At 40.0% G+C, this 25,184-nt stretch overlaps 1 protein-coding gene across 1 annotated transcript in view; it reads right to left on the bottom strand.

Moving 5' to 3' along the window:
• Positions 1–605: 605 nt before the first annotated feature.
• LOC134538886 (cytoplasmic FMR1-interacting protein) overlaps positions 606–25,184 on the bottom strand; it is a 54,330-nt gene continuing 29,751 nt past the window's right edge. Inside the window, exons 14-22 of the mRNA XM_063380480.1 lie at positions 23,752–23,983; positions 22,029–22,228; positions 21,004–21,137; positions 17,610–17,801; positions 15,846–16,049; positions 12,652–12,746; positions 10,591–10,829; positions 4,925–5,072; positions 606–2,981 (exon numbers count right to left, since the gene is read on the bottom strand). Of these exons, the coding sequence (XP_063236550.1) occupies positions 2,772–2,981; positions 4,925–5,072; positions 10,591–10,829; positions 12,652–12,746; positions 15,846–16,049; positions 17,610–17,801; positions 21,004–21,137; positions 22,029–22,228; positions 23,752–23,983 (1,654 nt within the window). The 3' untranslated portion in view covers positions 606–2,771. The remainder of the gene's footprint in view (positions 2,982–4,924; positions 5,073–10,590; positions 10,830–12,651; positions 12,747–15,845; positions 16,050–17,609; positions 17,802–21,003; positions 21,138–22,028; positions 22,229–23,751; positions 23,984–25,184) is intronic.

The following is a 25,184-nucleotide window of genomic DNA, read 5'->3' as shown; positions in this document are numbered from 1 at the left end:
GTCGAGGCGGGCGTGCATCCAGTCGGTCGCTGTGTATTGTCAACCGATAGTAATCGAAATCAAGAGAAATCCAGCAGCAGGTAGCTTTCTTTGCCTTAACTGCGTACCACACTAGACACTCGCAAAAAGCTAAACGTAAACACGTTGCCACAAAAACCTTTATCTGCACCCGGCAAAGGGTGGTGGAATGGGGGTTGTCAAGCGCTGACAGCGGTCGACAGGAAGTGGTATTTATTTTTAGATATGCGCAGCTACGGCAGTACAGCACTCGGCAAGAGAAACGCAGTAACACGCTACTCACCACAAAAAACTTATTTTCTGTGCGATTTTCGGCAATTTTTTCACAGTTTCTCGAAATCGGGTTGTAATAGAGAGGTGGTCGCAATAAATGGGGTCGCAACAAAAAGGTTTTACTGTATAAAGCCTTTTAATCACATAGTGCCAGCACGGGGCACAAGGCCCTCCTAGCTCGGAGCGGCCGGTGAGGCACGGAAGCACGGAGGTCTCGCCCGAGAACGGCAACAGTACCTGCCAGGCCCAACCCGTCACAGCGACAGAGTTGGACGAGTCGTGATTATCAAAACTTTCATCAATAAAATAATGTATATGAACAAAGAGTAGATTTATTTTTAAAAAATTTCAAATATACATCAGTTATAAAAAAAAGTGGGTATAGTGTTAATTTATCAAGACCTTAAATTATTGGTTTTTGGTTGCGTGAGAGGCAACCACACATCCCCACTGCTACCAACATACATGGACATATGACGCTAAACAGAAATTTGAGACTTGGTGACATAAAAAATTATCCAAGAAACTTCTGAACAAACAGCTTGATGGACAGAGACTCAAGTTCACACACATTGCCATTATTTTCACAGATACAGTGATTTTATTTCTTAAATTATTTTATCACACTTCATGCAAATTAGAGAATGTGTGTTATTTATCTAAACTACAAGTACAAATAAAAGAGATAATATTTCTTATCACTACCCTACTATTCAGGGTGTCTTTTGACTCCTTTTCATTGCTTATATGTATTTGCAATACCACTATTATCAAAGTACAAAAATAAGTGAATGAAGTGGGCTAAGGGTAATGTAAAATTTGAGACATCTTTGGATGAAACCTTTAAAAAAAAAAAAACAGAAACAAAATAATTATATTTATCAACAGCCATCTGCTACAAATAAATTGCCTGCAGGACAATTAAGAGTATAGCAATTGTCCGAAAAAGTTACGGAACCACAAAAATTAAGAAAACTACTACTTAGGTATCTTATTTTGCTGTTTCTAAGAAGACATTTACAGTAAAATAGAATCATTAAATACTACATTTGTAATTAATGATTTGGAGTGGAACAAGACTATTTACTAAACTGACACAACTCACGTTACAAGTTATGGCATACAACATAGCTCTGACAGTCCGATCTCAGTCATCACAATGGAATGTTTACCATAAGCCAAGAATACATAGAAAATTGCACTGGATGCTAAATTAATGTTCCACTCACAACCTGCACGTTATGGACTCCTCTTGCAAGCTAGGGACTCCTCTTGCAAGCTAGGGACTCCTCTTGCAAGCTAGGGACTCCTCCTGCAAGCTAGGGACTCCTCTTGCAAGCTAGGGACTCCTCCTGCAAGCTAGGGACTCCTCTTGCAAGCTAGGGACTCCTCCTGCAAGCTAGGGACTCCTCTTGCACGCTAGGGACTCCTCTTGCAAGCTAGGGACTCCTCTTGCAAGCTAGGGACTCCTCCTGCAAGCTAGGGACTCCTCTTGCAAGCTAGGGACTCCTCCTGCAAGCTAGGGACTCCTCTTGCACGCTAGGGACTCCTCTTGCAAGCTAGGGACTCCTCCTGCAAGCTAGGGACTCCTCTTGCACGCTAGGGACTCCTCTTGCAAGCTAGGGACTCCTCTTGCAAGCTAGGGACTCCTCCTGCAAGCTAGGGACTCCTCTTGCACGCTAGGGACTCCTCTTGCACGCTAGGGACTCCTCTTGCAAGCTAGGGACTCCTCCTGCAAGCTAGGGACTCCTCTTGCAAGCTAGGGACTCCTCCTGCAAGCTAGGGACTCCTCTTGCACGCTAGGGACTCCTCTTGAAAGCTAGGGACTCCTCTTGCAAGCTAGGGACTCCTCCTGCAAGCTAGGGACTCCTCTTGCAAGCTAGGGACTCCTCCTGTAAGCTAGGGACTCCTCTTGCACGCTAGGGACTCCTCTTGCAAGCTAGGGACTCCTCTTGCAAGCTAGGGACTCCTCTTGCAAGCTAGGGACTCCTCCTGCAAGCTAGGGACTCCTCTTGCAAGCTAGGGACTCCTCTTGCAAGCTAGGGACTCCTCTTGCAAGCTAGGGACTCCTCCTGCAAGCTAGGGACTCCTCTTGCAAGCTAGGGACTCCTCCTGCAAGCTAGGGACTCCTCTTGCAAGCTAGGGACTCCTCTTGCAAGCTAGGGACTCCTCTTGCAAGCTAGGGACTCCTCTTGCAAGCTAGGGACTCCTCTTGCAAGCTAGGGACTCCTCCTGCAAGCTAGGGACTCCTCCTGCAAGCTAGGGACTCCTCTTGCAAGCCAGGGACTCCTCTTGCAAGCTAGGGACTCCTCCTGCAAGCTAGGGACTCCTCTTGCACGCTAGGGACTCCTCTTGCAAGCTAGGGACTCCTCTTGCAAGCTAGGGACTCCTCTTGCAAGCTAGGGACTCCTCTTGCATGCTAGGGACTCCTCTTGCAAGCTAGGGACTCCTCTTGCACGCTAGGGGCTTCTCTCGCGGGCTCAGTGCTGCACGGTCTGGCGCAGGTGCTCCGGCCGGTAGTAGTGCGCCTGGGCGGCCAGCGTGGGGTGGAGGGGCGGGGGGAAGCAGCGCACGTGCTCCACCGACATCACGTCCGAGTCACTCGACTTGAGGAACTTGTTGAGCACCGCGAATATCTGCGAGTTGAGCACCTGGAACCTGCGGATGCGGTCCACCATCCGCTTCAGAGCCTGCCAACACAACACACACATTAGTTACACATTATCAACAAACTCAATGATACTTTCTACAACTGGACCATATTAAAAACTTGATACTGGTCAATCAAATCACGCCCACCAACAGCTATAGGCAGGACACTTATGGACAAAGACAACATTAAAAAAAAAACACAAAATTCAAATGACAAATATAAAATAACACAACTACAAAGGACTAAATGGTCACTGCAAATACGTGGACAACCCCTCCTGTCGGCACCAGAAGAAGGCAAACGCTGCCTGACTGGAAGCCAACACAGGTAGTCACATACGCAATCGGCCAATTCACAGAAGGTGATGTGCCACATACTTACAGTGACCAATACGAAAAAGATCAATAATAAAAGACAGAAACAAATAACAAGTATAACCAAAAAAAAAATACATACATGATATAATAATAATTAGAAATCAATAAAGTGGAACAAAAGAAAATTCCTGTGGACAGATAAGACCGGCGGCAACTGGTGCTCTGTACTCCTTCGAGGTCCAGAATGCTCGGTCCCACTGCTGCAAGTGTTTAAAGAATGATTAAAATATAACTAGGTCAATCATAATGAAGCTACACAAATAAAAAGAAATATATGTATAAGGCACAAAAATTTAATTTGCAAACTACGAACTAACTGAAAGTAAAGAGACCATCCACAAAATTAAGCAATAACAATAAAAATAAATAAAAATATCGACAATAATAAATTAAGGGGTAGCTAAATTAGTATGTTTAAGTTGTACTCACTAAATGACTATAAAATTTATAGGCATAAATTATTCATCAAAAACTCTAATCAAATTTATTGGAGTTAGTAATTAACCTATATAGAATGTTATTGTTATTATGAACAGTACACAGAGCTGATCATAGACAACTATTGAATTGATGTACTCAAAGGCCAGTATTATCTAAAACATAGTTACAATTAATTTTAGTGTTATAACAGTTGTAGATAAAAACTGCATCTAAATATGCTCTACGATTTAAGAGGAAAGTTAACATCAGTTGAGGAAAAGTCCTTTGAGTTATAAGTTTGATAATTTTGTTTTGTATATCTTATATTTTATCACTATCAGATGAATCAATGTTATTCCAAATTAAAGAACAGTATTCTCAATTTGGATCTAATTAAAGAAAAATAGAGAAGAAGAATAGAATCCGAATATGCCAGGTATGTTCTGGACTGTTAAATACCCACCTCTATGGTGTGTGCTGCAGTCTATGGTAACAGTTATAACACCCACGAACTTATTTGTAAATATGAGCATGTTTTAGCACCCTTTTTGTAGGAGTGAAAAGATGCGTCAAAAGACATGAAATCTCAGTGAAGCCTTTTTAAGCGTTGACAGAAATGAAGGACGATAGTTCAGTAAGCAGCCTACATGGTTCTTGTGCTGTTTTGCAACAAAAATGGCCGACAATCTTGTGAGGCTCATAGAACAGGGGAAGCTTAAAATAAACATTCACAAATTTTCAATTTTTAAATGAAGGCTTACTTTGTTTAAACTTTAGATATCGTACCAGTTTTTAAAAAAAAAAATTCTAAAAGGAATAATAATAACTCACATGTGAAAGCTCCAGCTCTTCTCTTGCCTACCCAACAAAACTAGTAACCTCATGGCACAAGGCGAAAGAAAAAAATAATGTGTAGCCTTGCATACCAAGCACTTCAGTGTTATTCAAGCGGAGAGAGTTTATTTTCCACGACATTCAGTGACATAAATTATGAGAAAACTGACACAGAAAATCACAAACCACCTTATCGGCTTACTTAATTTTTCTGGGAAGAGAATGAAATATATATTAGAACTGCCGGCAAACAGATAGAGCTGCACGCCGGAACACGGCGGTGGCGGAGGGAACGTGTAGACAACACACAGCCACCGCCCAGCAGATGGGAGGAGGAGCAGGTACTCACGATGCCCTTGACGTTCTCGTCCTTGCCGTCGACGCGCTGCACTCGCAGGATGTGGTAGCAGAAGTCGAGCGCCTCGAAGCGACGCTGCTGGCCGAGCAGCACGATCATGGTGCAGCCGGCCCAGTTCAGGCCCTCGCCGAACAACTCCCTGCGGCACCGCACCACACCACACCACCGTACTGGGGCACTTGCCGGGGACCAGCGACGCTAGCAGGCCAAACAAGGACTCCCGAGACCACACTTGAGAGTAAACAAAGTATGTCTGCCTTCACGTGTCATCAACTAACATCTCAGATGTTTGAATAAGTCCTACGAAACAAAGCAGAGGCCAGACTGTCCTGGCTCTCCCGGCCGGGCCTCGTCCGAGTGGTCGATCGCGCCAATGCTTCACTCCACACAGCGTCAGGGGCGAGATGCCACGAGTGCTACACTAGCTTTTTGATGCGAAGCAGATATCAAATTCAATGTTTAAAACACTTGGAAAGTCGAATCAAATTGCGAACATTGTCCTCAGCGAAGCTGTATTACTCATAATTTATAATAAAAAAAGGATTGAAGTAAAAAAAAAAATTGTTTCATGTTTGTAATGTTTGAACTGATTGTGTGACTAACAAATCAGGCCCTATATATAACATTATTAAATTAAAATTATGAAATATAACCATGCATAATTAATACAGAGCATTTATACAAGAAAACTGAGGACCACCCCATGCCCATCCCTACCCCGAAGGTCAGCCAGACAATCAACATAATTACGTCGAGGTTCTGACTGCCCTTCGTGAACGAGCGAAGAGACGAAGACTTGATTTGTGGAAGAGCAAGTCTAGTGGGGTAGGTTAGCTTAAAATTATACCAAAATATTTCACGTCTGGCAACCAATGTGCCCCTTTGGATTCAGATAGTACATGGGTAGACAAGTCTAATAAGCCCGGGACACAATTTTTCTTGGCACTCCATTGGTGTTTATGACGTAATCAATATGGCCGTCAAAGTTTTGTGACAGGCTTCTACATTTCCTTATATAACTCGGGTTTGTATTTTGATATTAACCTAAATTTGTAGTGATTATTAATCAGTAGTAAATGTGCTTTCAAACGGTTTATTCAATATCATTGTTTAGTTTCATAATACCTGAAATATTTTTAATTTTATTAAATTTTTTAATTTATTTTTTAATTTTTCGAAACATTTTGCTAAATAACCTGGAATCTGTTACATGTAGCTGATAACTTTCCCTATACGTTTTTGTTTGTCAGAAAATTATCTTTTGAACAGTATACATTATTTCTATTTTATCAAAAACAGTTGCTGAAAATTCACCAAAACAATGTAGCGAGTCGTTATGGCAAAATGTAATTTATTGGGTTTCGAAAAATAATAGAGTAGCTTTATAACTGTTTATGTAGGAAATGTAATTATTGTAATTTTTGTGCACATTTAAATAAATTCAAGCTTTTTTAGGGCTATGAAATTTTCTTTGCCATTTTAAAATCAGTTACATTAAAATTAAGTACAAGTATGAGAAACACAAGAATGTACCTACCTACAATACAATATTGATACAATTTAACATCCAAATCCAATAATATCCTCTACATTGTCAAACACACTAATGTCAGCCATAATATCCAAATAAAATAAAATATTGCTATCATATGAAACAATACCTTAATGATTTCTGTAAATTCACTTGAGATTACCGATCACTGCCGGAGCACTGTCCTTCACATTCACAGAGTTTCGTACATCGTACACATTTCCCATTTTTAACACATTTATAAGATGTGCATCGCTTGCGGCAAGTACAGGAGGTAAGTTGTACACAGTGTTTTGACACTTCTGGTATTGTTGTCCACACAGGTCGGTATGATCCTTCTGAAGTTACGATCCATCCCCACTGGGTTGGCGAGGGTATTGCGTATTGTGCAGCGAGACTGTTGTTCCAAATTCTTGCTTGGAGAGTAGCTTGTTTGATATGTTGTTTTAAAGCATCTGCTGTAGGAGGTATGTTTTCGATTGCTCAATACTTTCTTGTAAATAACACTCGTCTGCAGTCATTGATGCTCTGAAGATCTGATGCTTGATCATATAGTAGAATAATAAATCGCTGCAACATATCATAACATTCATCATCAATATCACAGGTGCCTGTACAGAGCTGATGCCATACACAATCAATTTCAAGAAATGACATCCAGACCTTCCAAGCAGTCTTCTTGACAACGCCACAAAATTTGGAAACTGTGTCGCAACCAGTTACAGAATGATAAGCCAACAAATTTCTGCAAATTTTTGGTCAGAGTTTCACACAAATCTCATGAATTGGAATGAATTTCCTGTATTTTCCACAACCATACTCAATCCATAGTTCATCAATATCTTGTATTTGTTGGAACAGTGATTGAAATAACCACTACATCTGAGTCCACAGTTCGTATTAAGATGCCAGTACATATGTCCACTTTCTACTGCGTGATTAACATGGAGAAGTAGGCGGCCATCTGCTTCTTCGTGTGAGGCGGGAGAAATACTTGATGCATCCATAGTTGTAAGTACAGACATGTTTTCCTGGGTACTCATCTCCCACCATTTTCTTAGCTAGCAACTGGAACAATTGTGTCTTGTTTTCGTTGACACACAGGAATTCCTTAAATTTTTTTTGGAGTTGCAGTTGAGTCTGAGACTTTAATACTTATGCCACTTCCTCTTGTTTCTCGGGTATCTGCCTTTAAACTGCTACTAGTATATCTGTCGAATACAATATCTATTCGTGAACTATTCTTCAGTTGATTAGTGAAATATGGTTTGAAAACATGTTCGAAGTATCCGGAAAATGTAGCAATTCCAGGATTAAGCATATGTATTATGGCTGCTCCATCAAATATTTTCGCTGTTACATTTGGTTGGCTGTAATTAAAGCTAATGTCTCAATTTTTTTTAATGCATTCAATAATATCTGACTTGGTTGATTTTCGGAGTTTTCCATAATCTGAAATATATGGTGGGTACATTTGGTTTTCATGCGCAATGAAATCATTAATGTTGCCATTTCTTGCTTCAGATGCCACATACAATCTGCATAACAAGTTTGAATCTTTACGCAAGTTAGCAATCTTGGATTTTGCCTTATCTGTTGTTTTTTTTGTTTTAGTCTTGAAAATGTGAATATTGGTTCACGGAATAATTTCATGAATTGAATTTTTAACTTGATCAAGGCTGGACACGACATATTCATCATACTGTTTTAGCCCTACAGCAAATGCTTCCATAACACACTTGACAGCTTCGACATTTGGAATTATTTTGGAGCTCCCTATTGACACTAAATCGGTTTCTTCAAACGGATTTCCTTGTTCTGTCAAGAAGTTAATCATTTATTTGGCATGTGTCATGAATCTTTTCTGAAATGCATTGTCATCTTCATGATGCTTTGCGTCCACATTTTTGTCATCTTTTAAAATTGGATTTCTCTTCAAATTCCTCAATTACAGAACTGATCCTAGGGCCTGCTACCATTTTATTTAAGCAAAGCATTTTCACTATCAAGGATTCCAATAGCTCCACCTCCACCCTTTATAACTTTGTTATTGTGTTCATGAAGCTGATCGTCAGATATTGCAGAAAACGGTGTAGCAGTTTTGATGCTGGTAAAGTTGCCACAAAGAAATTCAGCATATATATCTGGATGTTTTTCTGGAAGGTCCTGTAGAGTGCGTACAAATACTGTCGACCAACGAGAATAGTGGACTGCATCCAACGCAAATGTCCACGGACATAACTGAGGCAAAGTATCGACGTACATTGTAAAGTTAAATGTACGAAAACTCAATACAAGTTGCACTAGAAGGGACTCCAGTTTGATGACTGTGTTCCAGTATTGGAACTGAGGACATTCAGGTGTTTTAGACAATATCCACAGTTCAATGCCTTCGCTGCTGATGCTGGAATTTGTTTCACATGCTTTGTTGAATGGTTTTACCTGTAGACAATGCAAGGCAGTTAAAGAAACTTTGTGTGCATACCAAGACCTTTTTACATGCGAAGATGTAAGACAAGATTCTGCAACACCAGAACTTGCAATACCAGCGGTTGTTACTAATTCACTCCATACACTTCCAGTTAACCACTTGCCAAGTAAGTTAATGACCATCATTTCTATGTGAAAGCCACCCATCATGAGTATGATGCGATCTTCACCATACTTGTCAGGAAATTTCCATTGCAGCTGCTTCCCAATAGCATATGCTGGTTGGTCACATGTAATCACGGGTGTTTGATTTACATTTAATTTTCTGTTGCCATTACTATGATATCCATCATATGACGTACCATTGCTGGCGTCGCAATTTCGTCATTTAAAAGTGGAAGTAATGATGCATTAGACCTTATTTTTCTAACACCAAGTTCATTTTGTGCATGAAATGCAGCAAACGATACACTAGGCAAGGGGGCCTAGGATTTTAAAAAATACCCCCTAAAAAGCTAGTATATATATACATAAACATGAAAAATTAAAATTATTACATTTCCCTCATAAACAGTTACAAAAAAGTTCTATTAATTTCTGGAACCCTTATCAATTACATTTTGCCATAACGACTCGCTGTGCAACACTACATTGTTTTGGCGAATTTTCAGCAACAGTTTTTGATAAAATAGAAGTCATGTATACCGTTTACAAGATAATTTTCTGACAAACAAAAACTTATAGGGCAAGTTTTCAGCTAAATGTAACAGATTCCAGGTTATTTAGCAAAATATTTCGAAAAAATAAAAAATTAGTACTAAATTTTAATAAAATAAATAATATTTGAGATTTATGAACCTAAACAATAATGTCAAATATGCCGTTGAAAAGCGCACTTTATACTGATTAATAATCACTTTAAATTTAGGTTAATATCAAAATAAAAACCCGAGTTATAAAAGTTAACGTAGAAGCTTGTCACAAAATTTTGGTGGCCATATTGATTACGTCATCAACACCGCTAGAGGGCGAAGAAAATTTGTGTTCCAGGCTTTTTAGACTCGTCTACCTGTGTACTATCTGAATCCAAAGGGGCGCATTGGTTGCCAGTTGTGAAGTTTTTTTCAGCTATCCTACCCCACTAGTTCCTTGTCTGTGAATGCGTTCTTTGCGAACTACGGCATCAGCGTGTTGGACAACCTACCGTACTCACCCGACCTGGTCTCCTCAGGTCGAATCAGAGTTTAAGCGGTGAGAGCGAAGCCACGGAGGTTCTCAACAAGCTGGTGGCAGCACACTCGCGACACTGCTTCGTATGGAGCGTTGTGCAGATGGGCAACGAGAGTACATGAAGGGGATGAACTTTCTAATGTAACTGGTGATTAGTGATGGGATTTTCGATACTTCGTTACCTCGATACCTTCGATACTTGACGGTATCGCAAAGTATCGAGTATCGAAACTGTAAGTTCGATACATTTTTTCGATACCGCAATGCTTGTTCATTTGTATTGAATTAAGTTTTGAGTCGCCATCGTACAAATTTGTTTAGTAGCACCAGTCCAGTAATTTAACTGCCACACCTCGTATGTTCACTGATTGTGGAGACAATTATTTGAGAGCCAATGAAGGCACTAATCCACGAATGTCCATGGAAAGGTGGAGTGAAGTCTGAACCGAGCAGTTCTAACACTCACTCGACCGTGAACTCCGTGTCGCCGACGGGGATGCAGTACACGAACTGCAGGGCCGACCACAGGCGGTGGAACTCGGTGCACTCGTCCACGTTCATCACGCCATTGGTGGGCGGCGGCCCCACCCAGATGGAGTCGTCCAGGAAGCTGCGCAGCCGGCTCAGGACCACCTCGAAGATGGACAGCCCGCAGCACAGACGCTCGCGGGTCAGCAGGTCCCCTTCCCGCGCTATCATCGCTTGCTGCGAACAACACCACTCTCGCTTTCCAGGCAACGCTCTTTTACCCCTTCCCGCGCTATCATCACTTGCTGCGAACAACAGCGCCACTCTCGCTCTCCAGGCAACGCTCTTTTATATATTATTATTTTATTATTATTTATTATTTATTAATGTTGTAACATTCCCACCAACAGCTGAGGGCTTTAGTGGTGAGCACAACACATATATACAAGGACAACATAATGTCATAATACATTCACAACAACCTGTTTAGTTGTCAGATACTCTAAGAGAGTTTGCTTTCAAACATATGTACGTACATACTATATGTTGTTCATTTCGAAACAAGTAATTTTTTAAATGAATATTTGTCACAAATTCCAGAAAAACCTAGTTTTTCAATAATTTTCACAATTTTAATGACATATTTATTTTTATTTATTTATTTATTTGTAATTTGTCACATGCCCACCAACAGTCGTAGACTATAGTGGTGGGCACTACATGTAATAACAGGAACACAGTTATCACTACCAGTGCATGGACTCCCACCTCCGTCAGTACCATGGGTGGAAAACATCTACAGATGGCCAGCAAACGAGAGCAAGAGTACCACACACTGGCAGTGATGATAACAAAACAGACAAAACACTAACAAGGTAAAAGAACCATAACACATAAAACATCTCTCTGTGTATCTCGTGTGGGTCATTTCCTGCAAATTCACAACTCAGCTTTTCTAATAAATGTTCACATCTCTATTGAGCTAATGAGTACCACAGCAAGAGGCACTACCTGCCGGCACCCGTGAGCCCTCTCGTACTGCTCTGGCCGACACACAAGCATTCTGCTGGCGACAAGCCCTTTAGCCAGTCTGCTACTGTAACTACTGCAGATCACACTCACACTCAAATATGAAACTGTTTTAACTGACTGTAAGCATTATCACACCATACATCTAGCATTTTACTTCTGTACTTTGTGACATAGCATCAATATGCCAGGACTACATTGAAAACAAGTAATTTAAAATACGTGTCCAATTACTGTTGACCACGACTTCTTTTCTATGCTTAAGTTATTAGACATATGCGTATGATCCAGTTCAAAGTTTTTTTTAATATTTGATAATACTGAAAACCACATTAACTATTAACTATTCACGCACATGCATGCGTGTGTGTCTATTAACATGTTAAAAATAGTTTAATGTTTTCAGAAAAGACTTTGTAGCTGACTGGCAGTAATCCAGCCATACAAAGATTAAGAGAAGAAATAAAAGCTGGCATCCCAAATTTGCACATTTCAGTATTATGACAATTCAGAAAGGAATTGTACACAAAAATAATTGAGATGTTGAACCTAATGATATTATACAATCTTATCCTTTGAACCTACCTGATTTGACAGTGTACATGTATGTATTTAGATGTGTCAAGCTATAACTGACTTGTTAACTTACATGTGTAACTTCTGCAATAAATACACGCATCCCAAGCACAGCAGGGACTCCGTCTTAATCTAAATGTAACAGCTGACACATGATCAGTTTCATGAGCACAATTTGGCTATTATATACAAAGTTTTATTGTGTTGAATGTTTTTTTTTGTCTGAATATCTGTGCATTATTTACATTTTTTCTGTAATGTTTGTGTTAGCTGCTTTGGAGTGTACTGTTCCTCATTTACGTAGCTCGAAAAGTTGCAAAGAAAGAAAAGCATCTTAGAAACAATTTCACAAATCTATGAAAACTTTAATCAAAACTTAAAGTGTATCCGGGGGGGTGAACAATCATGTATTAAAACACATCAAAATCTCACACTATGACTTTTTTTCCCTTACTTTTGGTGTTCCAAGTTTCTCCACGTTCGGTACAATCTGCAGCGACCCGTACTTCGCTTCAAGCCGCTTCTGCTTGGCCTCGGGCTTCTCTCCATCTGCAAGCCACATTCGCAGGTCTGTCACGTCACAGCCCGGTGTACTCATGTCCCGATGGTGGGTTCCGCGATGTAGTTGGACCGTCCTCCCTCCGGCAGCAACGCTACTCCTGCCTCTCTTGCGCTGGCCTTGTTGCATGGTCCAGAACCACAATTACTTTAATTTACGTGGTTCAAGTGAGTGTGTGTGGCAGTGGCCACACTCAGTGAGCGCTGCTAGACACGAGTGTTTAAATAAAACACGCTATGAATGACAAAACTGTACAGTAGGCCTGATGCAAATACTAGTTTTCTGATGCAAAGGAAATATAAAATCAAATGTTTAAAATATCTGCAAAGTCTAATCAAATTTTGGATACTGTTCTTGGCGAAGCTGTATTACACTTATTTTATAAAATACAGGAGTGAAATAAAAAAAAAATAAGTTGTTTAATTTGTACTGTTTGAACTGATTAAGTGATTAACCAATTGGTCCCATGTATAACATTATTCAATAAAAATTATAACATAACCATGCATAATATTAATATTGAGCATTCATAAAAGCAAACTGAGTGCCACTGTTTTAATTTTTTAAGTAACCAACTTTATTCACGCAAAACATATGCAACACAAACAAAAATAAATAAAGTTTTTCAAGAGCGAATCTTAGGCTTTCAATGTTTGAAAGTTTTGCAACAAAAGCAAAGATGCGAAGCTTTGCATCACAACCAAAGCTTTAAATAAAATGAATAACAAATTTCCTGGTGAAGTCAAATCAAATATTTAACAGAGCTTCAACTGATTCGCTTGGTCATGCTTCGCACAGGTCTACTACACAGGTTTACCTATACGAGCACTTGTTAATGACAAAGATGCTGCATAAATGTGTCTAATGATGCAATAAAGACCTTATTTACAACTAGTGGAATATAAATAAATTCTTGCAAAAAGTAAGTATAACTTAAGAAGCAACAATTTGAAACATGAACAATGTGCGATTATTGCCTATAATGAAGCATTTTGACAAATGTCTTGAAAACAGACTAATGAGAAAATTCTAAAACACTGTCATGAATTTTTTTCCCTGTTAAATGTATAAGTACACAAAACCCAATTAACATAAATATCGTTAAAATTTGGTATGAAGAATGTTGTCCTCTCTCCCCTACTCCATATACAAACAACTTCAATGAACCAAACAATTTTAATCTGTAGTTACGTATCCATACTTCGCAGAATCTTACTCTTTTAACATTTATCATCAACTGCAGCTTGATTTTTAACAAATCCTTGGTTAAATACCCAAAAACTTGTTTATGGTATCAGCGCTCTATCCCCCAAGAAGAAGTGTCTGGTTGGGAGGAATAGTTGTCTGTACATTATCATTTCTCCTAATGCTGAAGCTCAGAAACGTAAAACATATTACGTATATGACTAAAAAAAGGAGAAAATAAAGCAGGCATATCACACAAGATTAGAATCATTCATTTCTTACAGTAAAACCCTGCTAAGATGTATTTCAAGGGACTAGATCATAAAAAAGTTTTAACAGGGAAAAATTCTTTAAAGGGATTATTGTACAGATAAGTTGCTACATAAAAAAAAATCATTAAAATGACATACCTAGGTTATGTGCTGGTTGTTCACCATTATCTTTTAATTTTCGGCCATTTGTGGGGATTTGTGGGAATTCCATCACCACAAATATTTGTTGTTGGTTAAAAGCCTCACATTAATTTTAAATGTTAATTATGGAATTATGTAATTATTCAAAATATTGAATTACCTCTTAAGTTACCATGAAAACCACACATTGGAGACCCTCAAAGGCTCTGGTGCAACCTGTACAGTGTTTGCCTCTCTATTGCCATTAGACACCTGTAGGAAGACCTACCCTCTTTTATCGCATAATTGTCGCACTCGCGTAATCGTCGCACCCATATTTTAGGGTGTCAAAATTTGGATAAAAAAATACCTCTCGCGTAAACGTCGCATGACGTTTTTGGTCCCGCTATTAGATTCAGAGCGCATTGTGTGGGTATTTTTTTCATATAAAACAATGTATTTTAAAATAGAAATCTAATATTTATTCGGACATTACCACTTATTTAATTAACAGAAATTTAAAGTTGTCCGACGTGTAAATTATCTTTTAAAGACTTTTTAAACGTTATAACCTTCATCAGTTCGTCAGCGTCGCTGCGGTGTACCGCTCACAAAATTGTAGCCAGCGCTCGTTGCAATCATTAACGTTTGGTTATGTTTCTTCCCATATAGAGCGCGCACACGTAGCCGAATATCGATATCTCGCCGAGTGCACGCAACGCACGCTCGCTATCAGGTGCTGAGTTAACTACATTTGATAGCCCGCACTCTTTCGTGTTGTGTACTACGGTAGTTACGCGTTCGTTCGGCTTGCATTTGGATCACAGAAGTTTTTCTGTTTAAAGTTGAAAAAAGGTTTTTGATGTATTACTTATTAATTTTAAATTGTTTGGCATGCTCTTTTATGCTTCACTTATTAAATAAAAGTACTTTCCATGAATGGGTTTTGTTTTTATGAATAACTTTATCTAACAAAAAAAAATTTTTTTTCGCATAATTGTCGCACCCCCACTTTTCAAAATTGATTTTAGAATAAAATGTGCGACGATTATGCGAGAAAACACGGTACTTTGGCCTGAGTGTCCAGGTACTTGCAGTGACCATTTTTGTTCCTGTATTTGCTTTATTTTATTTTTATATAGTCTTTTATTTTGTGTTTTGTACGTGCCTGTGTGCGTCGTGCCCACCGCTGATGGGCATGTCACACACTAGGCACTATCCGACACGGCAGGGGCACAACAACGAAATTTCCAAAGGGGGGGCAATATACCTTTTTATAAAGAATCATCGATCCCCCCTATTGAGCGGGGGGTCCGGGGGTCCTCCCCCAGGAAAAATTTGTATTTCAAGGTGGAAAATAATGCTATTTAAGCAGTTTTACTATGTAAAAATTGATTACACAGCAGTTTCTTTGCCCCCGTTTGCCCCCACTTCAAGGTTTCAGAGGGGGTTTGCCCGCCCCCTGTTGTTGCGCCCCTGCGACACGGCGAGAGAGAGCGAGAGGGCGGCTACCCTTGCAGAAGGGGCGCGGCAGGATGTTCTGGAAGGGCGCTGCGTGCAGCAAGTCGCACACCTCCTCCTGGGACAGCGCCTGCTCCATCAGCAGGCAGAACAGGATGGTGTTGCCGAACTCCCGGAAGCTGTGGAACAGCTCCGTGCGGGCATCGGGGTACTGCACTATGTCGTTGAGCTGCGCGTGGTAGTAGCCCAGCACGCCTGCGGCAGAGACCAGCGACCCTCCATCGTCACTCGCGCAGTGCCCCTCGTCTCTACGTGACACACTTACTGTCACAGCTACTTCCTGTCCCCAGTTTAATCCTTGGTCAGTGCAGCTTGAAATACTTATTTAATTAAATATAACGTATTGTTCCCAACGCAGCTAAAATCCCAACATCAACCAGCTGCTAGTAAAATGCAAATGTCATGTAGGCCACTGTCTTGAAAATCTGTAATCACTGCAGCATTTTTAGGCTACTTTTGAAACGGAACCATAACAGCTACGAACCATGTTAAAAACCACAGTGCATGACATTCAAATAAGTTCAAGCTACATTTTTAACCAAAAGATGCCAACAGTTTAAAGTCTATAATAATTTTGTTATTTGATTTCAAAAAATAGGCTTTTTTAAAGCATAGTACATACACTATTATTAACATTATTTCACTGTCTTTGAAAATCTATAAGACTATAAATATAATCTCTTTACCTTGAGAAAGGCAAAGTTTAAATACTAAAAGATTAAAAAACTTTTGTCAAAAATTTTTACTTTACTCTACAGAAAATATAATGATAAGAATGAAATAGCAAAACAATAATTTATTTTTAGTACCTTACACATGTAATGATTCAAAAAATTAAACAACTGGCACAGACTTCAATCAATAATACCACATACGGATATGTATACAGTACCCGAGTGGATTAAGATTTTTGTAAGAAATAGTCAATAAACATTGATGTTCTAAATTATCTGTCCATAAATTTGATGTTCTCATATTCCATTATGCATGTTTGGATGTTTCTGTTGTACCTGGTGTGCTTGGCTCGGTGTGTTGGCCGACTGTGGATGTGTACCTGCTGTGGTTTCACCTCAGGCAGAGCTTTGGTTAGTGTCCAGTGTTAAGGTGGGTTTACGATTAAAAATTAAGAATTAAGACTTAAGACTTAGTCGTGTACTTACCATATGACTCTATGTAAACTAGTAGAATGGTTTATGATTGTCGTGTGTGAATTTTGACGGATCGTGTGCGAACCATGTGATGACTTAAGACTTAACAGAAATGGTTATATTTTATATTTTTCGTTAAGACTTAAGGGAAGCGACCAATCACAACAAACTGGAACCTTTCAACCGGTAGATTATGTCTTATTATTGGACCGAGCGAGGCAGTATTTTGGGTTAAATTTGTATATTTGTCATTTGTAATCATCATCCATTTCGAAAAATAGATATTCCATTTGTCAAAAACATATTTCAAACCTGCTTCTCCGTTTCGAACAATGGCCGACCATGTGTTTTGTGCTGTGATTGGTTAGAATTAACGACTTCTATGTCAATCATAAACTGGAAAATGTAGTTTTTACTTAATCATGTGCTCGATGTTAAGTTATAATTCTTAAGGAAATCAATCGTAAACCCAGCTTTACTTGCAGAGACCAGTTTTGTTCCTGTTTTTGCTTTGTTTTATTTTTCTACTGTCTTACGTTTTGTGTTTTGTACCTGTCCGTGTGCGTCGTGCCCTAGTACAGCGAGCACAAGAGCACTGGGTACTGACCGGGGGAGCCGTAGTCGTAGCGAGGCAGCTTGCACACCTTGGGCATGGCCTCCATCAGGGTCTTGGTGAACTGCAGGATGTTGCCCTGCACCAGGCTCTTGACCACCTTCAGCAGCTCCTCCATGACCACGGCGATGCCCTGGTAGCCCAGCAGGCGGCACGTGGTGCGCAGGTGCTGTGCCCCCACGAAGCCTGCCACACCACATCACCACGTATACCACCTGCCGACCTCCGCTCACGACCACCCGGGATAACTGCCACGTGTTTCACTTTCATCAACCATCAACACAAATACCGTATTTACTCGCGTAAAGGCCCCCCCCTTTTTTTTCCAAATTTTCAACTCCAAAAAAGGGGAGGGGGCCTATACACGAATTTGGAGGAAAAAAATAGATTTTTCTTTTTTTCAGGCATGAAAAACTAACATTTAATAAAAGCAAAATGAAATACCGCCACAACTTATTTAAACTCCAATTAAATTTTGATTAAATGAAACAGCTAGCGGAACAACGGGCAAGTTGTGCGTCTTTGTTCTAATGGGGGAGGCAGCGACGCGGCAGGGGGGGGGGGGGGGAGAGAGGCAGAGGCGTGGCTTAACCTCCCTCCTGCCAGCTAGCCAGCCAACCAGACAAAGGAGTGTAGGTACCTGCTCCACCCACTTCCCTTCCTCCTTCACTTCCCCTCTTCCTCCCCTCTCCTACTCCGTCAACACTGCACATCAACACAAGCGCGCGAGTCCAGCTTTCTTTATCTTTATGTTGTTTGAGATAGGACTAACTGCTTACGTCTGGCATGCCTCACGACGGTCCTACTGAGAGCGGACAAACTATAATACCAGTCTCTGTATCACTACCACTTACAAATCACCTCCCGCCGCTCACAATACATGGCTTGCTGTTTGATGCATGCCAAGCTGCCCTGCCCTCAGAGAAACCCAGAAAAACACGTTTTTAAATTTTTTTCCCAAAAATGTTTACAAAACAAGGAGGTGGGGGGCGTATACGTGGGCGAGGCCTTTACGCGAGCAAATACGGTATTTTATTTTATAAATTTTTATTTCCGTACGCACACAATGGCAACGGCACCTGTGTATCATTAAACACAATTAAAATAATTAGTAATTCAAAGAATTAATAACATGATGAATCATCAAATAATATTTTGCTTTTCCTCCGCTAGTGTTCTGGCACACTTACATTTTGTTTTTGCATACAATCCAATTTTAACTATCTATATTTATGGTATAGCAGTTATTGTAAAAAACTATATATATTGTAAATTGTGAAGTAAACAGTTTCACATGTTAAACTTAACAGATGGGATAAGTATTTGAATAATTAGGTTTTTAAGAACTTTTTTTTGTTGTATTTATTAAATTTAAGAATGCAAACGTTATGAGCAGGAAATGCACCAGCCATGAAACATTATAAACAGGGAATAAATACATTGTTCTTATGGGGGAAATGTTGGTACTTAAAAAATATGATGTTATAAGTCGGAAAACATTAAAATGAGGAACATTATAACAGACTTTATAGCTTGCAATCTTTCATGGTTAGTGTGTACTACAACAATAGTTATCAGTACTCATGTTAGTTCCGTCTCGCATTTGGGTCACGTTTTTTGCTGTCAGTTTAAATTAAGTTGGAACAAAATAATATTTTGTTTTATAATATTTGTTTGATGTGTGAATTCTATTTTGGAAACTTTTTAAACACCTGAATTTTTTTTGTACATTAATATTTAAACTTAATAGTATGTATTCAGATTTCATGCAAGAGCAGCATAAATACACTAGAGTCCCGTTATAGCGAGGTGTCACGGTTCCGGGTTTGATCCTCGCTATAATCGTGTTCTCGCTATAATTGAATTGGACAAATTTTGGCCCCCAAAAATTAAAATTAACCGAAAATAGCATAAAACTTGTGTTTAAACCTGTATAATTGGAAAATAACACGTTATATTAACGAAATCTTAATTTCTGTGAGCAGATGTGTGAATTCTCTTTAAAACGATACTCCATAAGTACGGATGCGATCACCGATTGCGTCAAAATAACCAGAATACCCTACCACGCCACGTAAGTATAGCATCTCAGCCCGCGGCCGACGCAGCATTGTCCTGCCATCTATTGTCGACGCGGGCTGTCTGCTGGCGGCCATGTTGGTTCGGGATGTTGCTTACAGGTGGTGCTAGTGTAGCGCGACGATTTAATTCCTTACAAAAAAGCAGGAGTGCGGCTGCGGCAACGCACGTACGCCTCAAACGAAATAGTCGCTGGAAAACTATACTTTTTCATTTAAAGAAACCTGTCAACTTTTTTTGAAAATAAATTTGGGATTAAACTCAAACCATCACCACCCCTTTCCCGGACAGATACCGCAACAACTGACCGAAACAAAAGTTACAGGAAAACTGCCCTAGCGATTCGAAAATAAATACGGTAGTGCCTACTAGAGGTGTAAAAGTAACGAAAAAAATGTGTACCCGTATGTATTCGTTACTATAATTAGTACTCGTTACTATCGTTACGTTACTCGTTACTTCTGATACCGCATAACATGCTATGTTATGTTGCAGCAACAAATCCAGTCGTATTGCGTACGCGTACAGTATGCCGTCGCGTAAATTATAATAAATAGAATATAAACAATTAACAATATTTGATAATTAATAGTTTTTGTTAACCAAAAAACAATTAAATCTCATTAGAGCGGCTTTTTAATATTATCTCTTTTAAGATAACAATCAAAAAAACGTGAAAATACGCGATTATAAAAACAAAAACATATTTCTAATTTGTAAAAAATACTTTCTTACGTTGTTTCTGTTCCAATCTCAAACTTTGTCTACACACGGCAGACGGCACAGATAACTAACGGAAGTTAGATAAAAGAAAGAAAGGATGGGATTCTATTTTTAAAGCCACGCACTTAGGTGGCAACTGCACGGCTGAAGAATGTGACAGATGTCTAGTGGCGAGCGAGAGGGGTGGAGATAAAGCAGACAAATAACAAGAGCGCGCTTCAAGCGCTCACGCCGTAAATTCCTCAAAAATACCTCGTTATAGCCGTGTTCTCGCTATTACCGTGCTCGCTATAACGAGATTCTACTGTACCACTGTGTGTGTGGTCTTTAAAGCAAAAGTGACATATTTACTGTCACAAGATAAAAAATGTCATTTAGAAGATTAGTAAGTAACTTAAAAGTTCTTAAAATGTACATGCCGGCGAATACTTCAACATTTCAACCATCTTTGATGAACAGTGAACAGGCACTGATGCAAATCTTGATTCCACACTTTAAGCTTCATAATTTAAACTACAGAAACAAGAGGCAAAGCAGGTATACCCGCGGGTAAAGACAAGGCTAGGGGGCAGAGGACCAGGCGCACCTGTGTACTGGCTGTACATGGTGGTGTAGGCCAGGTTCAGCTGCTTGCTGCCCCACAGGTAGTGGTGCCCCATCTGGGGGGGCTTGTCTCGGTGCACCGGCTGGGTGAACATGATGCCGCGGCACTTCACGAACCTGCAGTCACCCACACCACCCAGCTCACTACTCACGAACCAGTCTCGTGACGTTCAAACACTTGCAATGTGTTGGGTTCTGCATGTGAAAACAGTAAAGTATATCCCACAACACCTGGACTTTGAAAACACTGCAACTTGGTGAAGGGGGAGTAGAACAAGGTGTCCATAAATGATAACACTGATTTCAGACAACTGTAACTATCATAATGATGATATACTCAAAGTTTCTCTACACTGTGTCCCGTACACCATTTTCGCTGCTAGGAGCAACGTGTGACGTGAATCGTCCAATTCGCTTCACTGCAAAAAAAAAAAAAGGCGCCATGTGCTGCGTCAAACAATGGAGAAACAATGTCACCGATCAGAATTGAAAGCCAACATCTGATTAAAAGATGTTATATGTTCTATTGTTTTTAGGGTTATCTTATTTTTCTCAGTATCCTGATTTTTTTTTCAATTCTTGTACAAGAATAAAAACCTACTAAAATGATTCTAGTGCCGAGAAGCTCTATGGCTAGTTAATGGTTTTGTTTTATTATTTATCTGAGCTACACTTTTAAGAGAACACCCCCCCCCCCCCCCCCAACCACTGAAAGTGAGACGTGACAGAAATGGTATCTTTTAACCGACATCTTTTAATTAAGTCCAGGGATGGAGACACCAGTGAGCTAACTGGCCCATGCCACGCTCCTACAAGGGCGGAGGCCAGAGGACCCCTGGGAAGGGGAGCCCACTCAACCCCAGACTCCCAGCTCGAGACGCGCCACCACCGAGCAAAGGCGGAAGTAACTACTCCTGATCCACCCTCGTACTTGGCGGCACGGACTGAGGAGTGGTACACCCAGAATGCTGTGCCGACCTGCCAATGGGGACCCCCGCGGGCACCCACCTGTTGGTGGCGGCGTTGTAGCAGTAGTTGGGCAGGAAGTCGTAGTTGAGCTCCCAGAAGACGTGCAGCGTGATGCGGCCGTAGGGAGCCAGCACGTTGTGGTTGGCCTCCCGGAACATGGCGTCGTACTCGTCCAAGGCCAGGTACTTGGACAGCAGCTTGTGGCACAGGCGGTTCACTTGCAGCAGTCCGTCCAGCTCCTGCGACCAACGACGAGTTGCACACTCCCACCCACAAGTACTGCCCCTCCCAAGACAGCAATAACCACGCACGCACCGCTCCCTGGGTATCCCCCGTCATCGCCTGGACTAGGTATCTGTGTTGGTGTTCCGTGGACTACGCAAGTTAAAGAATTCACCCGAAAATTGGTGAATTCTAGCAGCGCCCAGCACAAACTTGTGTCTAGGCGGCCATCTTAATTTTTACTGTCCTTTGTTGGACACACAAGCAAGGAGGAAAGTTTCGTCCCCATCCAACAAACAACAAAAAGAAAAAACACTGTTACATGTCCACGCTCCGAGCACAAACAAATGAGAAAATATATACAATTGGTCCTTTTTTAAAGTCACTGAACAGTTGGGATTGTACCAGAGTATGTATTTGTTCAAGTATTGGTAATGAAGAATATCTATTTTCAAGAACATGCACCAATTTTTTTTTTTGCTTAAATTGATATATAATAAAAAAAAACTCACACACAAAATAACTGACTTTATAAATCTAGAAAAAAAATATGCATTTCTCTCTACCCCGATCCGGGCCACCCTGAAATGTTGAGATGTCCACGAAATAATTTCAACAATTGCAAGAATCATTCCAGGAATGTAGGGACTTACCAAATTTGATAAGTGTTTTTAAATACGTATTTGAAATAAAATATTTTGCAAGTATTAATTTTGGTTTTAGTGTTAAATCAAATAAGTAACATCTTAACACATGTACACCAAAGATTTATTATTCAGGCCGAGATTTGAAAACGTCTATCATTTTGTTTTCAATAATATTTTTGTTTTGGTATATACATTCATACTTTAAAAAAAAAAAGTGTGTGTATTTATGTACATGTGTTAGAAGTTATACTTTTTGATTTAAGACATTAAAATATTTTGAAATTAATTACAAAAAATTAATTAAATAAATACAAATTATTCAATATTAATATAAACAAGAGTATAAAAAAAATTGGTAGTCGGTGTACGGATAAAAGTTTATCTTGACAACGCCATAACAAAACATTGATGAAATGATCACATACTTTTATGAATAAAATTAAATCATTTTTATTGATGGATACAAAGAAGGAGTGAAATGAAATCTACAATTTAATTGATAAATTTACTTTTATCTGCACTTATTAATCCAAATATGTTTATTACTTCAACGAACAGATTATTTTAACTTTAACTTTTCATACACGTTCGCTATTTAACTTCTTCCAATCTGTGTTATTCTGTTAAGGATAGGACGATGATAGGAAAAGTGGGAAACGAATGGGAGTGTTTCAAGTTTAATGTGCCTCGAGAAAGTCAAATCGATGGTTGTTCCAATCAAGTGGGAGATAGATGGATGTGGCGCAAGCATACAATGAGTGTGACGGGACACAGTGTAACGGGACAATGTGCGTAACGGGACACTTTCTCGTGTGTGCAGGAGGCGTTCATCGATTTATTAGACATTGTCACGTCAGAAATGGTAGAGTTCAGTAGCGTGATGGCGGGCTCACCACGACGCCGGTGATGTCTCCGGCCTCGAACTTGCTGATGGCCAGGTCCAGGGACTTGTGCATGTCGGCGTTGATGCGCTGCGTGATGAGCTTGTTGAGGTCGATGGAGCGTCCCAGCAGCTGCACGTGGCGCTGCTTCAGGAGCGTCTCGTAGCGGTTGGCCCTGGGGTAGGGCAGGAAGTACGTGCCCATGCGCACGCACTCCACGCGGAAGCCCTTGTCCAGCAGGATGCTGGCGCAACAGGGGTCAGGGGTCAGGGGTCAGGGCGCAGCACACTACAGTAGAACCCTGTTATAATGTTTTCCAAGGGAGCACAAGTAAAAAAAAACATTATAAGCAGGAAAACGTTATAAGCAGGAAATCTCAATTTATCACTTAACAATGTTCTAGCTTTGTACCAATGGACTCACCAAGCTATGTAAACAACTTTAATGTTAAAACCAAACATAGTATACTTGATACATGAATTTTCTGAAACAAGCCAACAATTTTTCAACTTCGTCATGTTCCCTGGTTAAATTTTGTTTGTCTTTAAAGATACACTGCCACATTTTTTGTAAAATTGTCTCACGATTCATGATGACAACATTGAGTGAGAACGTCTACTCCTTCGCCACCTGAAAATGTTTAATTTTGGGATTCCTACGTATGAATGGAAAAAAAATAATTATTTGTAAGCAATAGAAAACACTTTTAGTTATGCCCTCGCTCAATGGTTGGCAACTTAAATATCGTAGGACTATGTACGTGCATCTGAATACCCACTGGAATGGCAAGGAAGAGAAGAGTTGACTAAGGGTGCCAACTGACACGTAACTATGAACATTGTGAACCTTCAGTATATTGCATAAAATTGTATTTTAACAAACTTCATGTATTGTATGGCAGTGATTGTAAACATAAACATACATAAAGGAAACTTTTTATCGTAAGTGTTGGAATAATTTGGTTTTAAAACATTTTTTCCCCATTTATTGAATGTTAGAAACAAACATTATAAGCAGGAAATTACACTAATTATGAACGTTATATGCAGGAAATAAATACATTGTCCTTATGGGGGAAATATTGGGACTTTAAAAATATGACATTATAAGCAGGAAAACATTACATGCAGGAACATTATAACAGGGTTCTACTGTACCTACATACTAGAGCAGGGGCAGACATCCCGCCAAACCCACCTGATCCTACCTGACTGTGTGCCACCGCAGGGATTCCGAAAGTCTCAAATAACATTTTAGACATTTTTAAATACCACACCTATAACTAGAGACCGGAAAATTTTCGCGCTTTCGATGACCTCTAGGATGGACTCCACAACCCTCTACTTACTCAGGCAAATGCCACTTGCTCATTGGCTATTGACTCGTAACACTTGTCAACTGGGACGCTTGCGATTCAATAACTTTTTTCGGTTGAAGGGTTTTCC

The sequence above is a fragment of the Bacillus rossius genome, chromosome 14 (genome assembly GCF_032445375.1).
Source record: "Bacillus rossius redtenbacheri isolate Brsri chromosome 14, Brsri_v3, whole genome shotgun sequence".
Lineage (NCBI taxonomy): Eukaryota > Metazoa > Arthropoda > Insecta > Phasmatodea > Bacillidae > Bacillus > Bacillus rossius.
The sequence above is the reverse complement of the archived record's forward strand: the minus strand, read 5'-3'. Positions and strand labels throughout refer to the sequence as shown.